The following is a 19,647-nucleotide window of genomic DNA, read 5'->3' as shown; positions in this document are numbered from 1 at the left end:
TTCGATGAACGTTGTTGCCATGGTTACTAAAAATAGAAATTTCTGTGAACTTCTTTCAAAATGCTACTCCTCTTACAATTTTGGTCCGATTTCAATATAACTTGGCACACAAGTAGACTACACTAAGATACATAATTCTGTGCATCGGTTTTTGATTTCGATGAACGGTGTTGCCATGGTTACTAAAAATAGAAATTTCTGTGAACTTCTTTCAAAATGCTACTCCTCTTACAGTTTTGGTCCGATTTCAATATAACTTGGCACACAAGTAGACTACACTAAGATACATAATTCTGTGCATCGGTTTTTGATTTCGATGAACGGTGTTGCATTGGTTACTAAAAATAGAAATTTCTGTGAACTTCTTTCAAAATGCTACTCCTCATACAGTTTTGATCCGATTTCAATATAACTTGGCACACAAGTAGACTACACTAAGATACATAATTCTGTGCATCGGTTTTTGATTTCGATGAACGGTGTGGCCATGGTTACTAAAAATAGAAATTTCTGTGAACTTCTTTCAAAATGCTACTCCTCTTACAGTTTTGGTCCGATTTTTCAATATAACTTGGCACACAAGTAGACTACACTAAGATACATAATTCTGTGCATCGGTTTTTGATTTCGATGAACGGTGTTGCCATGGTTACTAAAAATAGAAATTTCTGTGAACTTCTTTCAAAATGCTACTCCTCATACAGTTTTGGTCCGATTTCAATATAACTTGGCACACAAGTAGACTACACTAAGATACATAATTCTGTGCATCGGTTTTTGATTTCGATGAACGGTGTTGCCATGGTTAGTAAAAATAGAAATTTCTGTGAACTTCTTTCAAAATGCTACTCCTCTTACAGTTTTGGTCCGATTTCAATATAACTTGGCACACAAGTAGACTACACTAAGATACATAATTCTGTGCATCGGTTTTTGATTTCGATGAACGGTGTTGCCATGGTTACTAAAAATAGAAATTTCTGTGAACTTCTTTCAAAATGCTACTCCTCATACAGTTTTGGTCCGATTTCAATATAACTTGGCACACAAGTAGACTACACTAAGATACATAAAATAGTGCATCGGTTTTTGATTTCGATGAACGGTGTTGCCATGGTTACTAAAAATAGAAATTTCTGTGAACTTCTTTCAAAATGCTACTCCTCTTACAGTTTTGGTCCGATTTCAATATAACTTGGCACACAAGTAGACTACACTAAGATACATAATTCTGTGCATCGGTTTTTGATTTCGATGAACGGTGTTGCCATGGTTACTAAAAATAGAAATTTCTGTGAACTTCTTTCAAAATGCTACTCCTCATACAGTTTTGGTCCGATTTCAATATAACTTGGCACACAAGTAGACTACACTAAGATACATAATTCTGTGCATCGGTTTTTGATTTCGATGAACGGTGTTGCCATGGTTACTAAAAATAGAAATTTCTGTGAACTTCTTTCAAAATGCTACTCCTCTTACAGTTTTGGTCCGATTTCAATATAACTTGGCACACAAGTAGACTACACTAAGATACATAATTCTGTGCATCGGTTTTTGATTTGGATGAACGGTGTTGCCATGGTTGCTAAAAATAGAAATTTCTGTGAACTTCTTTCAAAATGCTACTCCTCTTACAGTTTTGGTCCGATTTCAATATAACTTGGCACACAAGTAGACTACACTAAGATACATAATTCTGTGCATCGGTTTTTGATTTCGATGAACGGTGTTGCCATGGTTACTAAAAATAGAAATTTCTGTGAACTTCTTTCAAAATGCTACTCCTCTTACAGTTTTGGTCCGATTTCAATATAACTTGGCACACAAGTAGATTACACTAAGATACATAATTCTGTGCATCGGTTTTTGATTTCGATGAACGGTGTTGCCATGGTTATTAATAATAGAAATTTCTGTGAAATTTTATTTTAAATACTACTCGTCCACCAGTTTTGTTCTGATTTCAATATAATGTGGCACACAAGTAGACTACACTAAGATACATAATTCTGTGCATCGGATTTTGATTTCGAAGAACGGTGTTGCCATGGTTACTACAAATAGAAATTTCTGTGAAATTTTATTTTAAATACTACTCGTCCACCAGTTTTGTTCTGATTTCAATATAATGTGGCACACAAGTAGACTACACTAAGATACATAATTCTGTGCATCGGTTTATGTTTTCGATGAACAGTGTTGCCGAGGTTACTTGAAATAGAAATTTCTGTGAAATTCTTTCAAATGCTACTCCTCCTTTAGTTTTGGTCCGATTTTAATATAACTTGGCACACAAGTAGACTACACTAAGATACATAATTCTGTGCGTCAGTTTTTATTTTATTGAGTGTCAAGGATCATTTTTCTATTGATTCCTGTTTTGAAGTCTCAAGTCACAACTGCTACTTTTCTCTTCCTTTGTTTTAAGTATAAACCAGTAGAGCTACAGTCTCGACAGAGACTTCTGGTTCTATAGAGACACGGCTCTATAGAATTATGTTGGCACTGAAAGTTAAACATCGTATCGAAATCAATTGATGTAAATAAGTTGTTTTAAATTAATTTACAAGAACTCTCAAAAGTATTCTGAAGTTTTTTTTTTTAATTCGGTAATTCGATCAAGAAAACTGAAAAAAAAAAATCATGGCAAATGGACTTTCAAAAATAGTAAATAGTTAGACTGTATTGACCAGAATTGCCATTGCTTTTCAGAACATGTTTTTTACTTTTATTAATATGTACAACCATACCATTTGTGTAACGAATTAGTGATTTAAAAAAAACTGTGCTGTATTCTTTTGTAATTATAACGAATAGTGATTCAATCGCGAATTTGATCGCGAAAATACCGCAAAATTTTAATGATTCGCGTAAACTCTGCAACACAGTAAAATTTCAAATCATGGAGAACCCTGAGTGGTGTAGCGCCCTTTACGCAAAAACGCAAATGAATACACAAATTTTTCACCAAAAATAAAAAATGATAAAGAAAAAAATGTCGTAAATTCAAAAAAATAAGATATATTAAAAGATATTTTTAATCCTTACCTGCTAAATATATTAAATGAATATATTCAACTTCTACCTAAGATTTTTGATACAGTGTACATATAGTTAAATTTTTTTTTAAAATTTCGAGGACGAATTTCATAATTGTGTGAATTCAAGCGAAAGCAAATACATGTAATACCAAACTAAATGTATGTTATTTACTAGCTAATTCCCCTAATACTCTCTTTAAACCAAAGGTAACTGCGTTGTACTAGTATTTTACATGTTATTTCAAATCAGTTGATTTTTAACATCTAACACATGGAGAATATTCAAGTTTTTGTGTTGATATAACTGTAAATAGAATCTCAAGTTTTTGTGTTGATATACCTGTATATAGAATTTCATTTCGCGTTTTAAAAATGATTAAAAAAAACATGGTTAATTGAGAAATAATTTTTATTGCAACTACATTGAATTTTTTTGTTCAAATTTTTCCAAGGTTTCCCTGCTGTCCAAAATAAATTCTCTTTCGTCAGTTAATTTTAATTACGAGGGATGATCAAAAAGTTCCATACAAGAAACAATATTTGGTTTTAATATTGATTATATTTTAAATTAATCCTCCCCGATTTTAATGCACATCAACCACCGTTCTGCGCATGCGCGAATCACGTGATATTGGCGGTCACGTGACCCCCTCCGTAGCGTTCTGTCACAAAAGCTAAAAGATTTTTCCGAGTTTTATATTTCTTTCCATGTGAGTTAATTTTTATGACAAGAACAGTTAATTTGTCAGAAATGGTCATATCTCTGCAACAGAATGGGTGGATAATAACATCCTTTCCAAAAATAAGCATGGCGACCATTAAAACACACATCTTCTGTCTCAGGAGAGACCTTTATTCAAGGTGGATAGAGAATGGGTGCATCCTTTTTATCATATCTAATATGTTTAAAATCTAAAGTAAACGATATCTTAGGTATTTAATACTTATATCATTGTTCAAATATTCAACTATTTTTCAAAGTGCTAATTGGAGGTCTTTGATAGCAAATTGCTTAATTAAAAATACATATCTTTTCAAACTTGCTTTCACTGGGCAAGATGACAAGTATCATTTTTAACCATCAGCCTTCCTTCACTAAAACGATTAATCCAATCATGAATTGAATTTATAGGAACTCATTTATCTCAATAAACTGTGTACAAATTATTATATGATACTGTAGAGGGATTTCTAAGATATTACAATAAATTGTACAGTCGTTTGGTGAACGAGTTCGACTGACACAACCATTTTTCGTCACAAGTGACCTAAATAGTGACGTCATTTTCACATTGTGACGTCACAAACAAGGAGAGAAACTTAATTCAGCATATGCTATTTATATACCTTGTGTATGGCTATGTGTGTACCGAATTTCATTCTAATCTGAATTGTGGATTTGTAGATATAGAGATAATTTGCGAATTTTTTTATCACCCCTCGTAAAAAGTTGCTACAAATAATGAGAAAAAAGTTCGAAAAATTAGCCAACTTTACGAAAAAGCGAACATGTTCTTGTAATCGAAAAATTATTGTGAAAATATCAGTTAAAGCATCCTCACAAAGTCAAGGTTTTGTTCGGAGCCCTAAACATATTACAAGATTTTCACTGAAAATTTATTGACTTATTTCATGAAAACAAGAAATGCTTTTAGAAAAAGGAAATTTGGGGAGTTGTAAGTATTGTCAAAACTCGGCAAGTATAATATTTAGTATAGTAGTACAGGGTTTGAAATTAACACTCGCCCACTCGCCATTTGCGACTAAAAGTCGGTGTGGGCGATTTTAAAATGCAATCTTAGTAGCCCACATGGCGATTAAACAATTTCCAGTTTTGTCCCGAATGTTTTCTATTTTCATTACGATAAGTCGTACTTTTGATCATGAAAACGCTTGTCTTTACCAAAATAAAATCGCGTCTTTATGATCATGACTTTTTAGATCGTTATCAGTAAAGCGTTTAGTTTTTGAAACCGAGAAACATTACTCTGCAAGCGTCTAACTCATTTTGACAATTGTAAACATGTGGCGGTTTATAGATGTCGTCAGTCAACCGAAGAAAACAAAGTTAGAAAGAAAAGACTATCATGACAATTATGACAAAACTAAAAGGCAACGAAAGTTTTTAACTGCATGGACGATAAATAGAGAATGGTTAGTTGACTCGGAAAAGGGTATGATATGCACCTACTGCAAACAAATACCAACATGTACTACTGGATCCCGCCTGTTCGTTACAGGTTGTACCTCCTACAAATTAGATAGTGTTACTAAACATGAAAATTCTTTACAACATAAATATGCTGTTCAAGTCAATGAGGGTAAGAGCAAGCCTGTAGACGAGTCTGAATCTGGGAAGATTATCTCTACACTAAACAAAGAGAACTTCGAAAAGTTGGAAAAAATGTTCCGTAATTGTCATGCACTAATAAAAAAACAACAGACCTTTGAGTGATTTTACATGGATGTGTGACTTAGATGGTATGAGAGGATTTGATTTAGGCAGAACATATAGAAACATTAACTCGGCCAAAGTTTTTATTCAGTCTATTGCTGATGTTGAATTTCAGAAAATAGCTAATCAGATCAAAGACACTAAATTTTTATCTGTAATTGGAGATGGGTCAACTGATTCAGCTGTGAAGGAGCAGGAGATGTGGTTCATTAGAGGATGCAGAGCAGGTATTGTGACAGTAGATTTCATTGGTGTTCATTCGGCAAATAAAGCAACTGGAGAAAATATTGTTCATGGTTTACAAGAGACAGTTGTCAGTAATCTGAAGATGGACTGGAGTCAGATATCAAATAAGCTAGTTGGTTTGAGTTGTGACGGAGCCAGTGTGATGACAGGATGCAAATCTGGTGTTAGAGCTATCCTTGAAAAAGACTGTCCATCAATTGTTACTATCCACTGTATGGCTCATCGACTAGAGTTAAGCTTGAAGGATGTAACTAAAAAAGTAAAGACATACGAGAGAGTGAACATTTTATTGGCAGGGTTGTATTATTTTTATCACAACAGCGCTCTGAATAGAGCAGTTCTGCAGAAAACATATGAAGCTACAAAGTCTCAGGATGAAAAGCTGTTAATTCCAACTAGAGTCGGAGGAACAAGATGGATTGGTCATCAAGTCACAGCCATCCTCCATGTGATTACGTCTTACAAATTTATTATAACCCATATGGAACAGGTAAGTTTTTAACTCTCTAAATGTGTTGAATGTATTTTTTTAAATTTAATTTTTGAATGAATTTTTTTATTTTCATAAAAGTCAAAATTGATTTATTTTCCTATTTATCTTTTCTATTTGAAGTTATTGGAGACAAGAGAAAGGGTTTCATCTGATGCTAAAGCAAAGTCAAAAGGTTTCTTGAAACTCTTGAAGTCAAAAGTTATTGTTGGATTTTTGCTCTTTCTGCTGGATGTCCTTGCACCTTTGCGTCATCTATCACTGAACCTCCAGGACAGGACTGCATTAATATCATGTCAGCATGATTCCCTGGAAAGTGCACTTGGAGCTGTTAGGAAGAGCAAAACATGGTTTGTTTTCTTTTTTAGTTTTCCAGTGTTTACAGACATTTAATATTTCATAATATCAAAGTCAGATGTTTGGTGCTAATGCATTTTAGTGATGGACCTAATCTCAGAAAGCAATATGACCAGTATGAAGGCACTAAGTTGTGTAACACTGGCTTTTAACACTTCAATCAAATAAAAACTACTTTCATTGAAAGCATAGAGTCTGCTCTACAGAAAAGATTTTCAGATTTTGCCCCATCTTCAACAATGCCTGTTGTTAATGCAACACGCATAGCTGATTTAAAAGCATGGCCACAGGAATGGGAAGATCTCAGAGGTTTATAGTCTGTTCCTTTGTGAACTTTCAAGTTTGAATTGATGGTTATTTCTAGTTCCAGATTCAAGTTTATTACCTTTAATTTCCTGCTTTAATTCCAATTGATTTTTATTTCAGGTTCACTTCTAATTTTGAATCATTTTGTGTGTTTTTTTCTGCTACTTCAGTTAAGAAATTGTGTTCTAGAAAATCTTTGAAAGTATATTTAGAGCTTGTAAAAATTGTAAAAAATAAAATTATTTACTAAGGCTGAAATACAATAACTAAAATAATTTAAAATAATTGCAGACTTTGGGGATAAGGAGTTGCAAATTCTACTTGAGCACTTTGATCCTGTTCTCACAGAGGCTGGGGTGAATGTTCCTGAAGCTGAAATTGAATGGACAATGATTAAAAAGGAAATACACAAGAGGTAAATATATCAACAACAATAAAGTGTTGAGTGCAGCTAATTACTTACCAATAAAATCTTTGAGAAACTTGTTAATTTTTTTTAATTGTATTTTTAGCGATCTTCTTGGAAGCGACTGGGTCCTTATACAGAGAAAATATGAGAACAAGTTTACCAATATCCTTTCAGTTATTGATCTCATTTTCACTCTTTCACCAAGTTCTGCAGAAGCAGAAAGAGGGTTTTCCCAATTGAAATGCCTCAAAACAAATTTAAGATCTAGACTCAACCAAAACACACTTAATCATGCTCTCTCTATTAAGCTCCACTCTAAAAACATCTTGGACTATGACCCAAAGCCAGCAATACATTCTTGGAACAGCAGTTCAATGAGGCAAAGGCGCCCTCAATTTGAAAGGAAGAAGAACACAGAGACTGAAAACTGTGATGGTGTCACAGCTGTAAATCATGTTGAGGAGGATAATTCCATGCACATAGTAGAAGAAGAAGAAAACCATGAAGCAGATGAAGAAGAAAACATTGATGCAAGTGAAGAAGAGGAATCTGAAGTCAGAGACGCAGATAAAGAGAATGATTCAGAAGATGATCTAAGTGATGACATTTCTGAAAATGAAGTTTTTGAAAATTTGAGGGAAATTGAAATGGAATATGAATATATAAATTAAATTTAAATGATTAAAACCTTCTAAAGACAAAAATAAACTGTGTTTTGTACTTTTATTTTTTTGAAAAAGTGTGGGCGACCAAATTTTGATGTGGGCCCCTGGAATGGCAAAGTCCAGTAGCCCACATGGCTAGCAAAAGTTTAAAGTTAGTTTAAAACCCTGCAGTAGAACTACAATTGTAAAAATTGAACTATTTTAAGGTAGTTTTCCAATGTACAAAACCCTTAAAATGCATGAGCTTCAAGGGGGCTTCGCCCCCTGGGCCCCCATCAGGGCCCTGCCCTGGACCCGCTGGAGACCTAAAGGCGGCCCCCAGACCCCTTGCCTTTCTGAATACTGTTTATAATTCGCTAGCTACGCCACTGTAATGTAGTCTACTTGTGTAGCCAAAGGCTCAAGTGAGCTTTTCTGTCTTTCGTCGTTGTTGTAAACTTTTCACATTTTCGTCTTCTCAAGAACCGCTGATCCAATTTCAACCAAACTTGCCATAAAGCATCCTTGGGTGAAGGTAATTCAAGTTTGTTCAAATGAAGGGCCACACCCTCATTCAAGGGGAGGTAATTGGGAATTAATGAAAATTTGGTGGTATCTTTTTAAAATCTTTTTCTCAAGAACCACTTTGCTAGGAAAGATGAAACTTATGGGGAAACATTTTCAGGTAGTGTAGATTCAAGTTTGTTCAAATCATGACCCCCGGGGGTAGGGCGGGGCCACAATGGCCAACCAAAGTTTTACATAGATATATATAGGAAAATTCTTTAAAAATCTTCTCGAGAATAACTAAGCCATAATTGATCATATTTATATGGAAGCATCCTCAGGTAGTGTAGATTCAAGTTTTTCCAAATCATGACCCCCGGGGGGAGGGCTGGGTCAAAATGGCCGACCAAAGTTTAACATAGAAATATATCGGAAAATTCTTTAAAAATCTTTTTTTAAGAATAGCAAAGCCATAATTGATCATATTTATATGGAAGCATCCTCAGGTAATGTACATTCAAATTTGTTCAAATCATGACCCCCGGGGGTAGGGCTGGGCCAAAATGACCAACCAAGTTTTACATAGAAATAGATAGGAAATTTCTTTAAAAATCTTCTCGAGAATAACTAAGCCATAATTGATCATATTGGAACGTGTTAGTGCTCTAAAATCTGACACCGTAAATACAAGTAACTGGATGGCTCTCAATAAATGTTACTTTTGACCCCCGACAACTTTCTGATCCCTTTAAAGCAATTGATTTTAAATGAAATGATGTACTCCGTAAATGATTAAAATAAGAATCAAATATCTTGAGATGATGGTTTATTTTGACTTAATCTCTTAACAAACAAATTAAATAAAATTCAAACACTTACAAAATTCAATCAAGAAAACACAAAGAATTAAAGTGGCTGCAGACGTCCTTACACTAATACTCCCCCAAATATTAAGCTCCCTAAGTCATAATTAATTTCTGAAGCGACTCTAATAAATAAATGCTAAAATATTACTTCTTCAATTCACTGAGTTAAAAAATTAAGAAATTTTCCCCAAAGTTATTAAAATTTCACCTATCCTATCTTATAATTTACATCCTATCTTGAACCTCAAAAAATCCGGAGTCCCCGTTATACAACGGTAGCTCGTTTGTATACCCTCGGGAAACGGTCCCGTTCCAAAACACAACGGAATCCGTTGGAAAGCAACGGAGTTCAGTAGGAAAATACAACGGAAAATAGTTCCCGTCTATTAAAAATTACTTTAACAAGTATAAAATATAAATAAATAAAAACTCTAATTCATTAATGTCTCATAAAACATAATTAATTACCTTAGAGCTCATTTTTCTAATTAATTGTAAAATCTGTCAGCGCATAAATATCAGATGCGCGGATCAAGAAGTAAACGAAAATTCACCCATAATGGATTGCGCCGCCATGTAAATAGAAAAATAGACTCTCTGCAGCTTACAACACGTGTCTGCATAATACAGGTAAAATACTAGTGAAAAACGTAATTTAATCAAAACATCTAGTAGATCATACTCTTTTTACAACATTTATGCAATTATTTCAACAAGGACATCATTAAATACGAAAGGATACGCATGTATTACATATACTCGTTCTACTTTCACTTTGCATACGAAGACATGTAAAGTTGTGAATCCAATTTTAGAACATCACGTTATAAATAAACAATACATACGGTTAAAATACTCAAATTGAGTATCATTTATAGGATTAAATTAATATGCCAAGATTTGTAATCTAAATACAAATAAAATATGGAAACTTGTCATTACCAAACTTTACATTACCCCTCCGTTAAAAAGATTCATGTCCTCATGAATAATAATCAAATACTATGACAGTGCCATTGCAAGTATAAAATGAAAAATATGTACAGTTGATGAGATTGTGAATATTAATAAAAAAAAAAAAATAACATTCATAACAAGTTATCAACATGTAAACTAATCATCAATTCACTGACAAAGCTTTCTGTTATATACATCAGATTCACATCAACGATATCTTATAGATATATGTTATACCCTATTTAACATTTTTAAGATATACAGTCATGTCTGTATAAACAAAAATCCACCTCTAACCCACATTTACCAAAACAGTTAACCCAAATGTACATTTTCATCCTTAGATTATGCAAAACATTAACAATATAAATTCAATTTAATCCTAACAAAACATTTACAATATAAATTCAATTTAATCCTAACAATTTCCTTATTTCCTCCTATTAAAGGGGGCCTGGTATCTTTGATAATGGTAACCGTTGTTCCTTTGTCTTACTGGTGACCTGGATCTTCTTGTAGGTTTATGCGCCCAGTCATTCCTTGTAGGTCGATTAGGTTCACTCCTGTCTGTACTCCTGACTGTTTGTTGATTATTGGTGGCGTTCTGATCCCTTATTCCCTTCAAGATGTCTGTCTGTGTCTGCATCTCATGATGTATGTTTTGTAGGGTCCTCGGAACGTTAAAAAGGTGCCCGACAATATCGTAGAGGAGGCGGGTCTGTGACCTTGAACGTGATCTTTCCCTCGATCTCTCTCTTTCGCCTGTCTTCGCTCTCTTTCTTGTACTATCTGTATCTTCCTCACTTGACCCACTGCTGCTCCTACTCCGTGATCTTTGCTTTTCCATCGACTTCCTTGGTGCTAGTCTTCCACGTGCTGGTTCTTCTGTAGTAGTTGTAGCTGGTGCAGTGACAACCGTTGCTGCCTCAACTCTCTCCTGGGGCAGGCAGATTGGTGTGGCAATTGTCTGCTCAATAGGTTCGCTCAGAAAAGTGAAGAGTTCTGGGTTCACATCATCTAGCTGCAGTAAGTCTGGAAATGTAGGGGTAGGTTGAAGCCGTTGGAAGACGCTGCTGTTCACCTGGCTTTGTGTATTACATGTTACTGTGGATGGCGGTGCTGGTGGAATATCCATGACAATGGGGCTTTGATGAGTCACCGGCTGAGGAGTAGCAACAGTCCTTCCAGAGCCTTTCAATCTGTTTAGCCACACTTTCCTCGATTCTTCCTTCCCCAATCTCTCAAAATGTTGATCTTCCTTCGGAATGATTCCATCTTTGTTATGTTATAAGTAGGTCTCGTCAGCTCCTGGCTGTCTCCCTAGGCGTATCAAATTGTCCTTGGCCTCCTGATGTCTGCTATAATTTTTGATGTGATCTTTTAACTTGACCTCTTCATCTGTTTGGAAGTGACAGAGGGAACAGTAGTAAGGGATCGAGTCCAAGGGTATGTGATACGTGGGCGCCATATCAAATCTACTCCTTGTACAGATCCATTTATATATACTCCTGGACAGCTGTTGATTTGTCTTAAGGTATCCGACCCATATTAGGACCAGAATTTCTATCAGTTGTTTGTAAAATATCCTGATATTATTTTAAAGCATTTTAGAGTAGAAAGGGATTTACCAAAAGAAATTTTAAAAAAATTTATTACCTAAGCAGAAATTAATGATTGAAGATTTCTAACTACACTGAGTATTTAGCCCATACATATCTATTATGCATTCAATTTCATTGAATCTGAGGCTAATATGGATCGGATACCTTAAAACACTAGTAAAACGGTCAGTTTCAATATGCGTGCAACAACTCATATTAAGGAATTCACCTGCATTTGTATCAAGCATCTCACTTGATGTAAGTTGAGTGTCAGACTCACCAAATGTCTGAGTTTCACAATCAGGGTTAACAACGGGCACCACATCACAGTCCACCAAACTGTCTCCAAGTGTGTCCAAACAACCAACAACCCTATTTTCCTCTACTTCACAAAGTTTCCGCTGATCGTGAGATTTACAAGGCCCACTACCTATACTCTCAGCATCATAAAATATATCTTCATCTAAGTCGCAGTGATCTCCCTTAATTTGTTGCAAATTATCCTCTACTGCCTCTGTGCCTCCAGACAAATCAAAGCAGGTATTCCGTTTCTCATTTATACAACAATTTTGAAATGTTTGGCCATTTTTAAAATCCACCTGGGTCATCCCTTGGCCCTCAGAACTGACCCTTTCTAGTTTGACGATTTAAATTCAGTGGCTCTAGGGTTAAGTCTACTCTCAGCATTTCCATTCTGAATCTTCTTTTCGCTTGAACAATTTCTCGCAGAATGCCCTTGCTCACCACAGCGGTAACATATCAGAGGGTATTTCGGTTTACGGGGCTGTTCTATGTTTGAAGAAGATTTTGAGGAGAGAACGTTGTTCAGGATGTCCTTGAGTTCTGCTCTTGTTATGAAATCAGAACTTTTCTGATTCTTTTTGTCTTTACTGCCCGGTTCAGGAGTTGGTTTTTGTTGAGATCCTGTTTCTCTTGGATAAATTTTAGGTTTGGTAAAAATTCGAGGATTTTTGTCTGTGGCCTTTGGAGAGCTAGCTGGTTTCATCTGTTGACCTACTTGTCGTATTTGTTTCCTTTTGTGATAGCGGTCATTTTCATCATCTGCTCTGAGGTACCTAGTTGTCTCCTTATACTCAGTAACAAACTTGACAGCTTCCTCAATGGTAGAGGGGTCTTTGTTTAGCTCAACATAAATCCTAGCCTTCTCTTTCATGAGACCTAGTAGAAACCGTGAAACTAGATCCTCTTGTCGTGTAACATGATCTCTATTTGGGTAAGCCTTATTAGTGTAGAGGCTTTTTAATGCTGCTCCATAAGACTGGGCAGATTCTCCTTTTCTTTGGTCCCTTCTCCTGAATTTTGTCTGAAAGGTCTTAGGAGATTCATAAACCCCAAAGCGATTCCCAAGTTCCCTTCTCAGTTTCCTGTAGCTTGTCAAAATTTCCGAACTTAGCTCCTCAAAAACAAACTCGCCTGTTGTGCCTTGTAAGCTAGGCAAGAACTGTTGTAAATTTTGTTTGTCTGTCCATCTGTTGTGACAGGCTACAGCCTCAAATCTATTGATATAGGCCTTCCAGCTTTCATCTGGGTCTCCTTTGAAAGCAGGAAGTTTTACTGAAAATTTGTTTTTCTTTGAAAATTTTGTTTGTAGAGACAGAACTTGCATTTTCATTAGAGTCAGACTCACTACTTGACTCATCGCTGTTTGAGTCCTTGTTGGTACTCTTGTTGAGCATACTTTTTGTCTGTGATTTGTTGTGTTCTTTATTGACATGGGAGTTTTCATTTAAAATCAATTGGTTTACCGAGCAATCAAAATTTTAACATTTGTAGCAAGTCCGCATCGCTGGATCCACGCCTAAAAAATTGTGGATCCCACTTCTGACACCAAGAAAAATGTGTAACGTGTTAGCGCTCAAAAATCTGACACCGTAAATATAAGTAACTGGATGGCTCTCAATAAATGTTACTTTTAACCCCCGACAACATTCTGATCTTTTTAAACCAATTGATTTTAAATGAAATGATGGACTCCATAAATAATTAAAATAAGATTCAAATATCTTGAGATGATGGTTTATTTTGATTTAATCTCTTAACAAACAAATTAAATAAAATTCAAACACTTACAAAATTCAATCAAGAAAACACAATAAAAGAATTAAAGTGGCTGCAGACGTCCTAACCCTAAAACTCCCCAAAATATTAAGCTTCCCTAAGACATCATTAATTTCTGAAGCGACTCTAATAAATAAATGCTAAAATATTACTTCTCCAATTTACTGAGTTAAAAAATTAAGAAATTTTCCCCAAAGTTATTAAAATTTCACCTACATCCTATCGTAAACCCCAAAAAATCCGGAGTCCCCGTTATACAACGGTAGCTCACTTATATACCCTCGGGAAACGGTCCCGTTCCAAAACACAAGGGAATCCGTTGGAAAGCAACGGAGTTCAATAGGAAAATACAACGGAAAATAGTTCCCGTCTATTAAAAATTACTTTAACAAGTATAAAATATTAATAAATAAAAACTCTTAATTCATTGATGTATCATAAAACATAATTATTAATTACCTTAAAGCTCATTTTTCTAGTTAATGGAAAAAATCTGTCAGCGCATAAATATCAGATGCGCGGATCAAGAAGTAAACGAAAATTCACCCATAATGCATTGCGCCGCCATGTAAATAGAAAAATAGACTCTCTGCAGCTTACAACACGTGTCTGCATAATACAGGTAAAATACTAGTGAAAAACGTAATTTAATCAAAACATCTAGTAGATCATACTCTTTTTACAACATTTATGCAATTATTTCAACAAGGACATCATTAAATACGAAAGGATATATGCATGTATTACATATACTCGTTCTACTTTCACTTTGCATACGAAGACAAGAAAAGTTGTGGATCCAATTTTAGAACATCACGTTATAAATATACAATACATACCGTTAAAATACTCAAATTGTGAATCATTTGTAGGATTAAATTAATATGCAATAATAATTTGTAATTTAAATACAAATAAAATACGGAAACTTGAAATGACCAAACTTTACATTATTTATATGGAAGCATCCTCAGGTAGTGTAGATTCAAATTTGTTCAAATCATGACCCCCGGGGTAAGGGCGGGGCCACAATGGCCAACCAAAGTTTTACATAGAAATATATTGGAAAATTCTTTAAAAATCTTCTCAAGAATAACTAAGCCATAATTGATCATATTTATATGGAAGCATCCTCAGGTAGTGTAGATTCAAGTTTGTTCAAATCATGACCCCCGGGGTAGGGTGGCGGACTACTTTTGGATATAAACTATTCAATGATAAACGAATTTCTACTTTTTCCCAGCCACAGTGCTCAGGTGAGCGATGTGGCCCATGGGCCTCTTGTGAAGATATTAGTGACAAGTATCATAATTATGATGATCTTCGGTATTGGTATCATTTTCCTTTTTATCTTCTTTCAAAAGTGGACAAGTTTTTTTCAGAAGGTGGAATGTAATTATTTAGTAATGAAGAGGTACATATCTTGTATATAATTCGAGATAATTAAGAATTTATTTCTGTGTGTGTTCATTTAAAGTAATCTGATGATTTATTTTTATGTTGATTGTAATTGTTTAACATATGTTTTACAAGAACAACTTTGAGTAACTTGTGTATTTATATGCTCAGAAAGCTAGTAGATAAAAATCCCAACAAAAACAGACATAATGAAAACAGATTTTAACCCAAAATGAATAGACCCAGAAGGACGGACAGTATGGCAAAAAAAGACATTAAATTCTAACAGTGACAGACAAAATAATTGGAAAAATTAGATTTAACAAAGGAAATATAAGGGGAAAATGAGTAGACCCAGAAAGACAGACACTTTGGCCCCACAATAAAAGACATTTAATTCCCAAAGTGACAGACAACATAATAGATCTAATAAAAGGAATATAAGGGGAAAATGAGTAGACCCAGAAACAGACAGTTTGGCCCCACAATAAAATACATTCCCAAAGTGACAGACAACATAATATATCTAATAAAAGGAATATAAGGGGGAAATGAACAGACCCAGAAAGACAGACAGTTTGGCCCCACAAAAAAAGACATTCAATTCCCAAAGTGACAGACAACATAATAGATCTATATTAGTCTACGAATCAATTAAATGCTTCCCAAAAATATTTTATTTCTCGAATCTATATATAACATGATATCGGTAAATTCTTAGTTTTGTCACCTTACCCCCCCCCCCCCCTTTTTTTCCGAGTAAAACAATGTTGTGTTTTAAGAAAAAAATAAAGCATGGAGAGAAAATTATTTCATAATGAAAGAATGATTTAATTTTCAGAAACTTAAATACAGTATCACAATGGTTTGTTGGTGTTATGTAAACCTACTTGCAACTTATAAAATACCTATAGTTGGACAAATTAAGTCCTATTTTTGTGTTTTGATATGCCCCCTTTTCACTGCAATAAAGGGTACCTTCAATTTTTATTATTTAAAAGAAGAATGAAATTTCAAGATATACTCACCGTCAATGGAAACGCAACACCCTAATTTTAGGATGAAAATTATATACAGGTTATAACTATGTACCAAAAAAGTTAGGACATCTTTTACTTTGCCAAATCAGTTATTTAACGGTTGAATGAATTTCTTTCCATTACCGAAAATTGCTTTTTAGCCCTCTTAATAGAATTCAAAATTTTCCATTTTTAATAAAATTTTAACAATATTTTGGGTTTCCAAGGTTTTGAAACTGTTAATCATAAGTATTGTACTAAAAGGCCGGGAAAAAATCCTTCTTTCTTTAACAGATGTGATGCCTATATTTCCTCAAAATGACTGATTTTCATTGCTAATGCTAGAAATTCTCAAAATAAAGAAAAAAAAGAGCTACAGATGCAAATATACACTATATAACGACCCATCAGGTTCATGTGTTTCAATAGCATAAATGGCAGTTTCTTGACCGGAAGTCAAAAAGTTGCTACACTACGCCAGGTTAGAGAAAATTCGACCCCAATATCTGAAAAAAATGTATTTAAAAATGCCCAAGAATATTGATTTCGCTTAGTTTAAGACATTAATAAACTTAATGCATGGTAGAAATCGGGCTGCATTTGTTGTATATGGCGGACTAGTACGTTTTCATTAAATGGTCGGAAGGGGGGATGTTATAAGATTTAACGGGTATTTGTTTCTTTCTAAGGTCTAAAAATAACATTTAATGTTTAAATGGAGCATTATTTTTATGTAAATTAACTTTTTACCTAAATATATTCATTTTTGATGTTATCATTAAACTTTTGAAGGTAACACATAACTCATAAAACATCCCCCCCTTCTTGCTATCAGTCATTTTGAGGAAATATAGGCAGCACATCCGGTAAAGAAAGAAGGATTTTTTCCCGGCCTTTTAGTACAATACTTATGATTAACAGTTTCAAAACCTTGGAAACCCAAAATATTGTTAAAATTTTATTAAAAATGGAAAATTTTGAATTCTGTTAAAAGGGCTAAAAAGCAACTTCCGGTAATGGAAAGAAATTCATTCAACCGTTAAATTACTGATTTGGCAAAGTAAAAGATGTCCTAACTTTTTTTGATACATAGTTATAACCTGTATATAATTTTCATCCTAAAATTAGGGTGTTGCGTTTCCATTGACGGTGAGTATATAAAGAAAATATTTCATCATCTATTTTTTTACTAATTTGTCAATTCCTTTGTTAATCGGGGAGTTTTATTATGTAATTGTGTATAAAACACAAAAAATGGTCCATATTTTGAAAATGGTCCCATCTGACTACAATAAAGGCAAGGAAACAAAATTTCATTCTAATTTTTCTTAGCATAATAAATACAAATATATTGCCAAGAATTAAATTTTTTACCATTCCGTTTTTATAATTTGAAACTACCGGTAGATTGGGCCTCGTTAAATCTAAATTAAATTTGCAAACAATGAGATTGTCTTGGGCACAGTTTTGAAGTTATATCCTTCACAATCTTTGTAGAAATTCCATGGTTGACATGATACCAAATGGATATTATGTATGAAGTGTTCACAAGCTTTATTATGTAGAAATTATAAGTTCAATTTTGGGTGTTTAATTGCCTTGCATTCCTTCAATCTAGCATACACCAGCCTAAAATTCATGAATATTGACCACTGAAACGGACAATAACTGTATTATAGACCTGTAGACTAAACATTTAGGTCAGTAACTTACTTTGAGGCATCAATGTTTATCTGACATAGGGCTTTGATAGAGGGTATGTGCAGTTCAGTGGGAAATTAATTCAATCTATTTTCATCTAAAGGAAGGATAAACCATATCTAAAGTGAATGACTTGACAATTCTGAAATTTTGTCTCCAAACAGACTTTTGTACGAGGGTTCAATTCCCTCCCCAGGTAACATTTTTTAGCTGGTGCAAAGTTGGGCAGATAGCCTGGTGGCCCCGCAAAAGTTCAGTTTGGAGCAGTTGAACATTTCATTTATTATACTTATTAAATTCATAGATTCTCTGGTATATTTTTTTAGGAACATCCACTTAACAAGCAGAAAATTTAATGAACAATTGTCTTTAATATTTGAAATTATTGAATCCTATCAAGGGTTAGAAATAAGAATAAGTTTCTTAATTATTTTGATTATTGTTTTTACAGGGGAGAATTCAGAACAGCCTTCAAGAAGCTCAGTGGAATTAAGGCATTTTTTTTCCAGATGTACCACTAATAGGATTGAGTGGAACCTTGCCGATTGAACAGAAGAGGACAACACCTAAACAGTTAGGCCTTGAGAATTATAAAGTGACAGAGGAGACACCAGATAGGCCAAACATCTTTCTGGTGAAGTACAAGAAAGTGTCTGGTGATGATGTCATGTCGGAATATGAGACAATTGTTCATAAAATTTGTAACCAACTCTTTAAACAAAAGAATGATTTCCCCCGTCACTTTGCTTTTCATACCTGTGCACTATATGAGTGAAGGGTTAATGTACTTAAATTGCTTATTTCAAACAAGTAACGTTGATAAAGCAATATACAGTGCTATATGTTCAGGGCAGGATGACTATGTCATCAACAAAACTATAGAAGAACTGAAGAAGGAAGATCCTAGAATTAGACTGGTGTTAACAACTTCCATTGCTGGTATGGGCTTTGATCCAAAAAATGTGTCCCATGTCATTCATTCATGCCCTCCTCGGAATGCTTCCCAGTATCTGCAAGAGATTGGGAGGGCTGGTCGCCAGGGACAACCCTCAAGGGCGACTTCATATTATGGAAATCGCGACATAGGGACCAATCTTCCTGGCATCAAAGATGACATCATTAAATACTGTAAAAATGATGACTCTTGCTAAAGGAACAGTCTTCTGTCTGTGTTTCGATTCCAAAAAAGATGGTAACATAAGCGACTGTAAATGCTGTTCGTATTGTAGAAACCAGTGCTTATGTGAGGAATGTGTTGGTATTTGATTTAATGGAAAGATGGTTCAGTAAAACTCATGTTTTGCCAACTCTTGCTGTTGTCAGAAAATATGAATAAAATTAATTTACTACTCAGTTTTAATACAGTACATATTAAATATTGATCACAACATGTAGAAGTTATGGCCATACTAGAGTATAAGGTCATTATAATTATTCCAAGCACACACACATGCATGCATATGCATGCTCAGTGACCTTTGTTCAGGACACGTACACAACCTATTAACCCTAAAAAGGTTTAACCTCAAACAAACAAGTATAGTTTCAAAGCTTCACTTACAGTGCTT

General features: G+C 34.4%; 1 protein-coding gene and 1 pseudogene across 1 annotated transcript; both read left to right on the top strand.

Moving 5' to 3' along the window:
* The first annotated feature begins 5,509 nt into the window (after window positions 1-5,509).
* On the top strand, window positions 5,510-7,978 carry LOC134256128 (zinc finger protein 862-like). Its single transcript, XM_062738735.1, has 5 exons — window positions 5,510-6,235; window positions 6,359-6,585; window positions 6,780-6,901; window positions 7,190-7,313; window positions 7,411-7,978. The coding sequence occupies exons 1-5, from the start codon at window positions 5,510-5,512 to the stop codon at window positions 7,976-7,978; spliced, it is 1,767 nt and encodes a 588-aa protein (XP_062594719.1).
* Window positions 7,979-15,367: 7,389 nt separating this feature from the next.
* LOC134256126 (bifunctional 3'-5' exonuclease/ATP-dependent helicase WRN-like) lies at window positions 15,368-19,381 on the top strand (annotated as a pseudogene).
* The last annotated feature ends 266 nt before the right edge of the window (window positions 19,382-19,647 follow it).

Source organism: Saccostrea cucullata, unplaced genomic scaffold (genome assembly GCF_032062105.1).
Source record: "Saccostrea cucullata isolate Sc308-1 unplaced genomic scaffold, CSIRO_AGI_Scuc_v1 ctg141, whole genome shotgun sequence".
NCBI classification, from domain to species: Eukaryota; Metazoa; Mollusca; class Bivalvia; order Ostreida; family Ostreidae; genus Saccostrea; species Saccostrea cuccullata.
The sequence above is the reverse complement of the archived record's forward strand: the minus strand, read 5'-3'. Positions and strand labels throughout refer to the sequence as shown.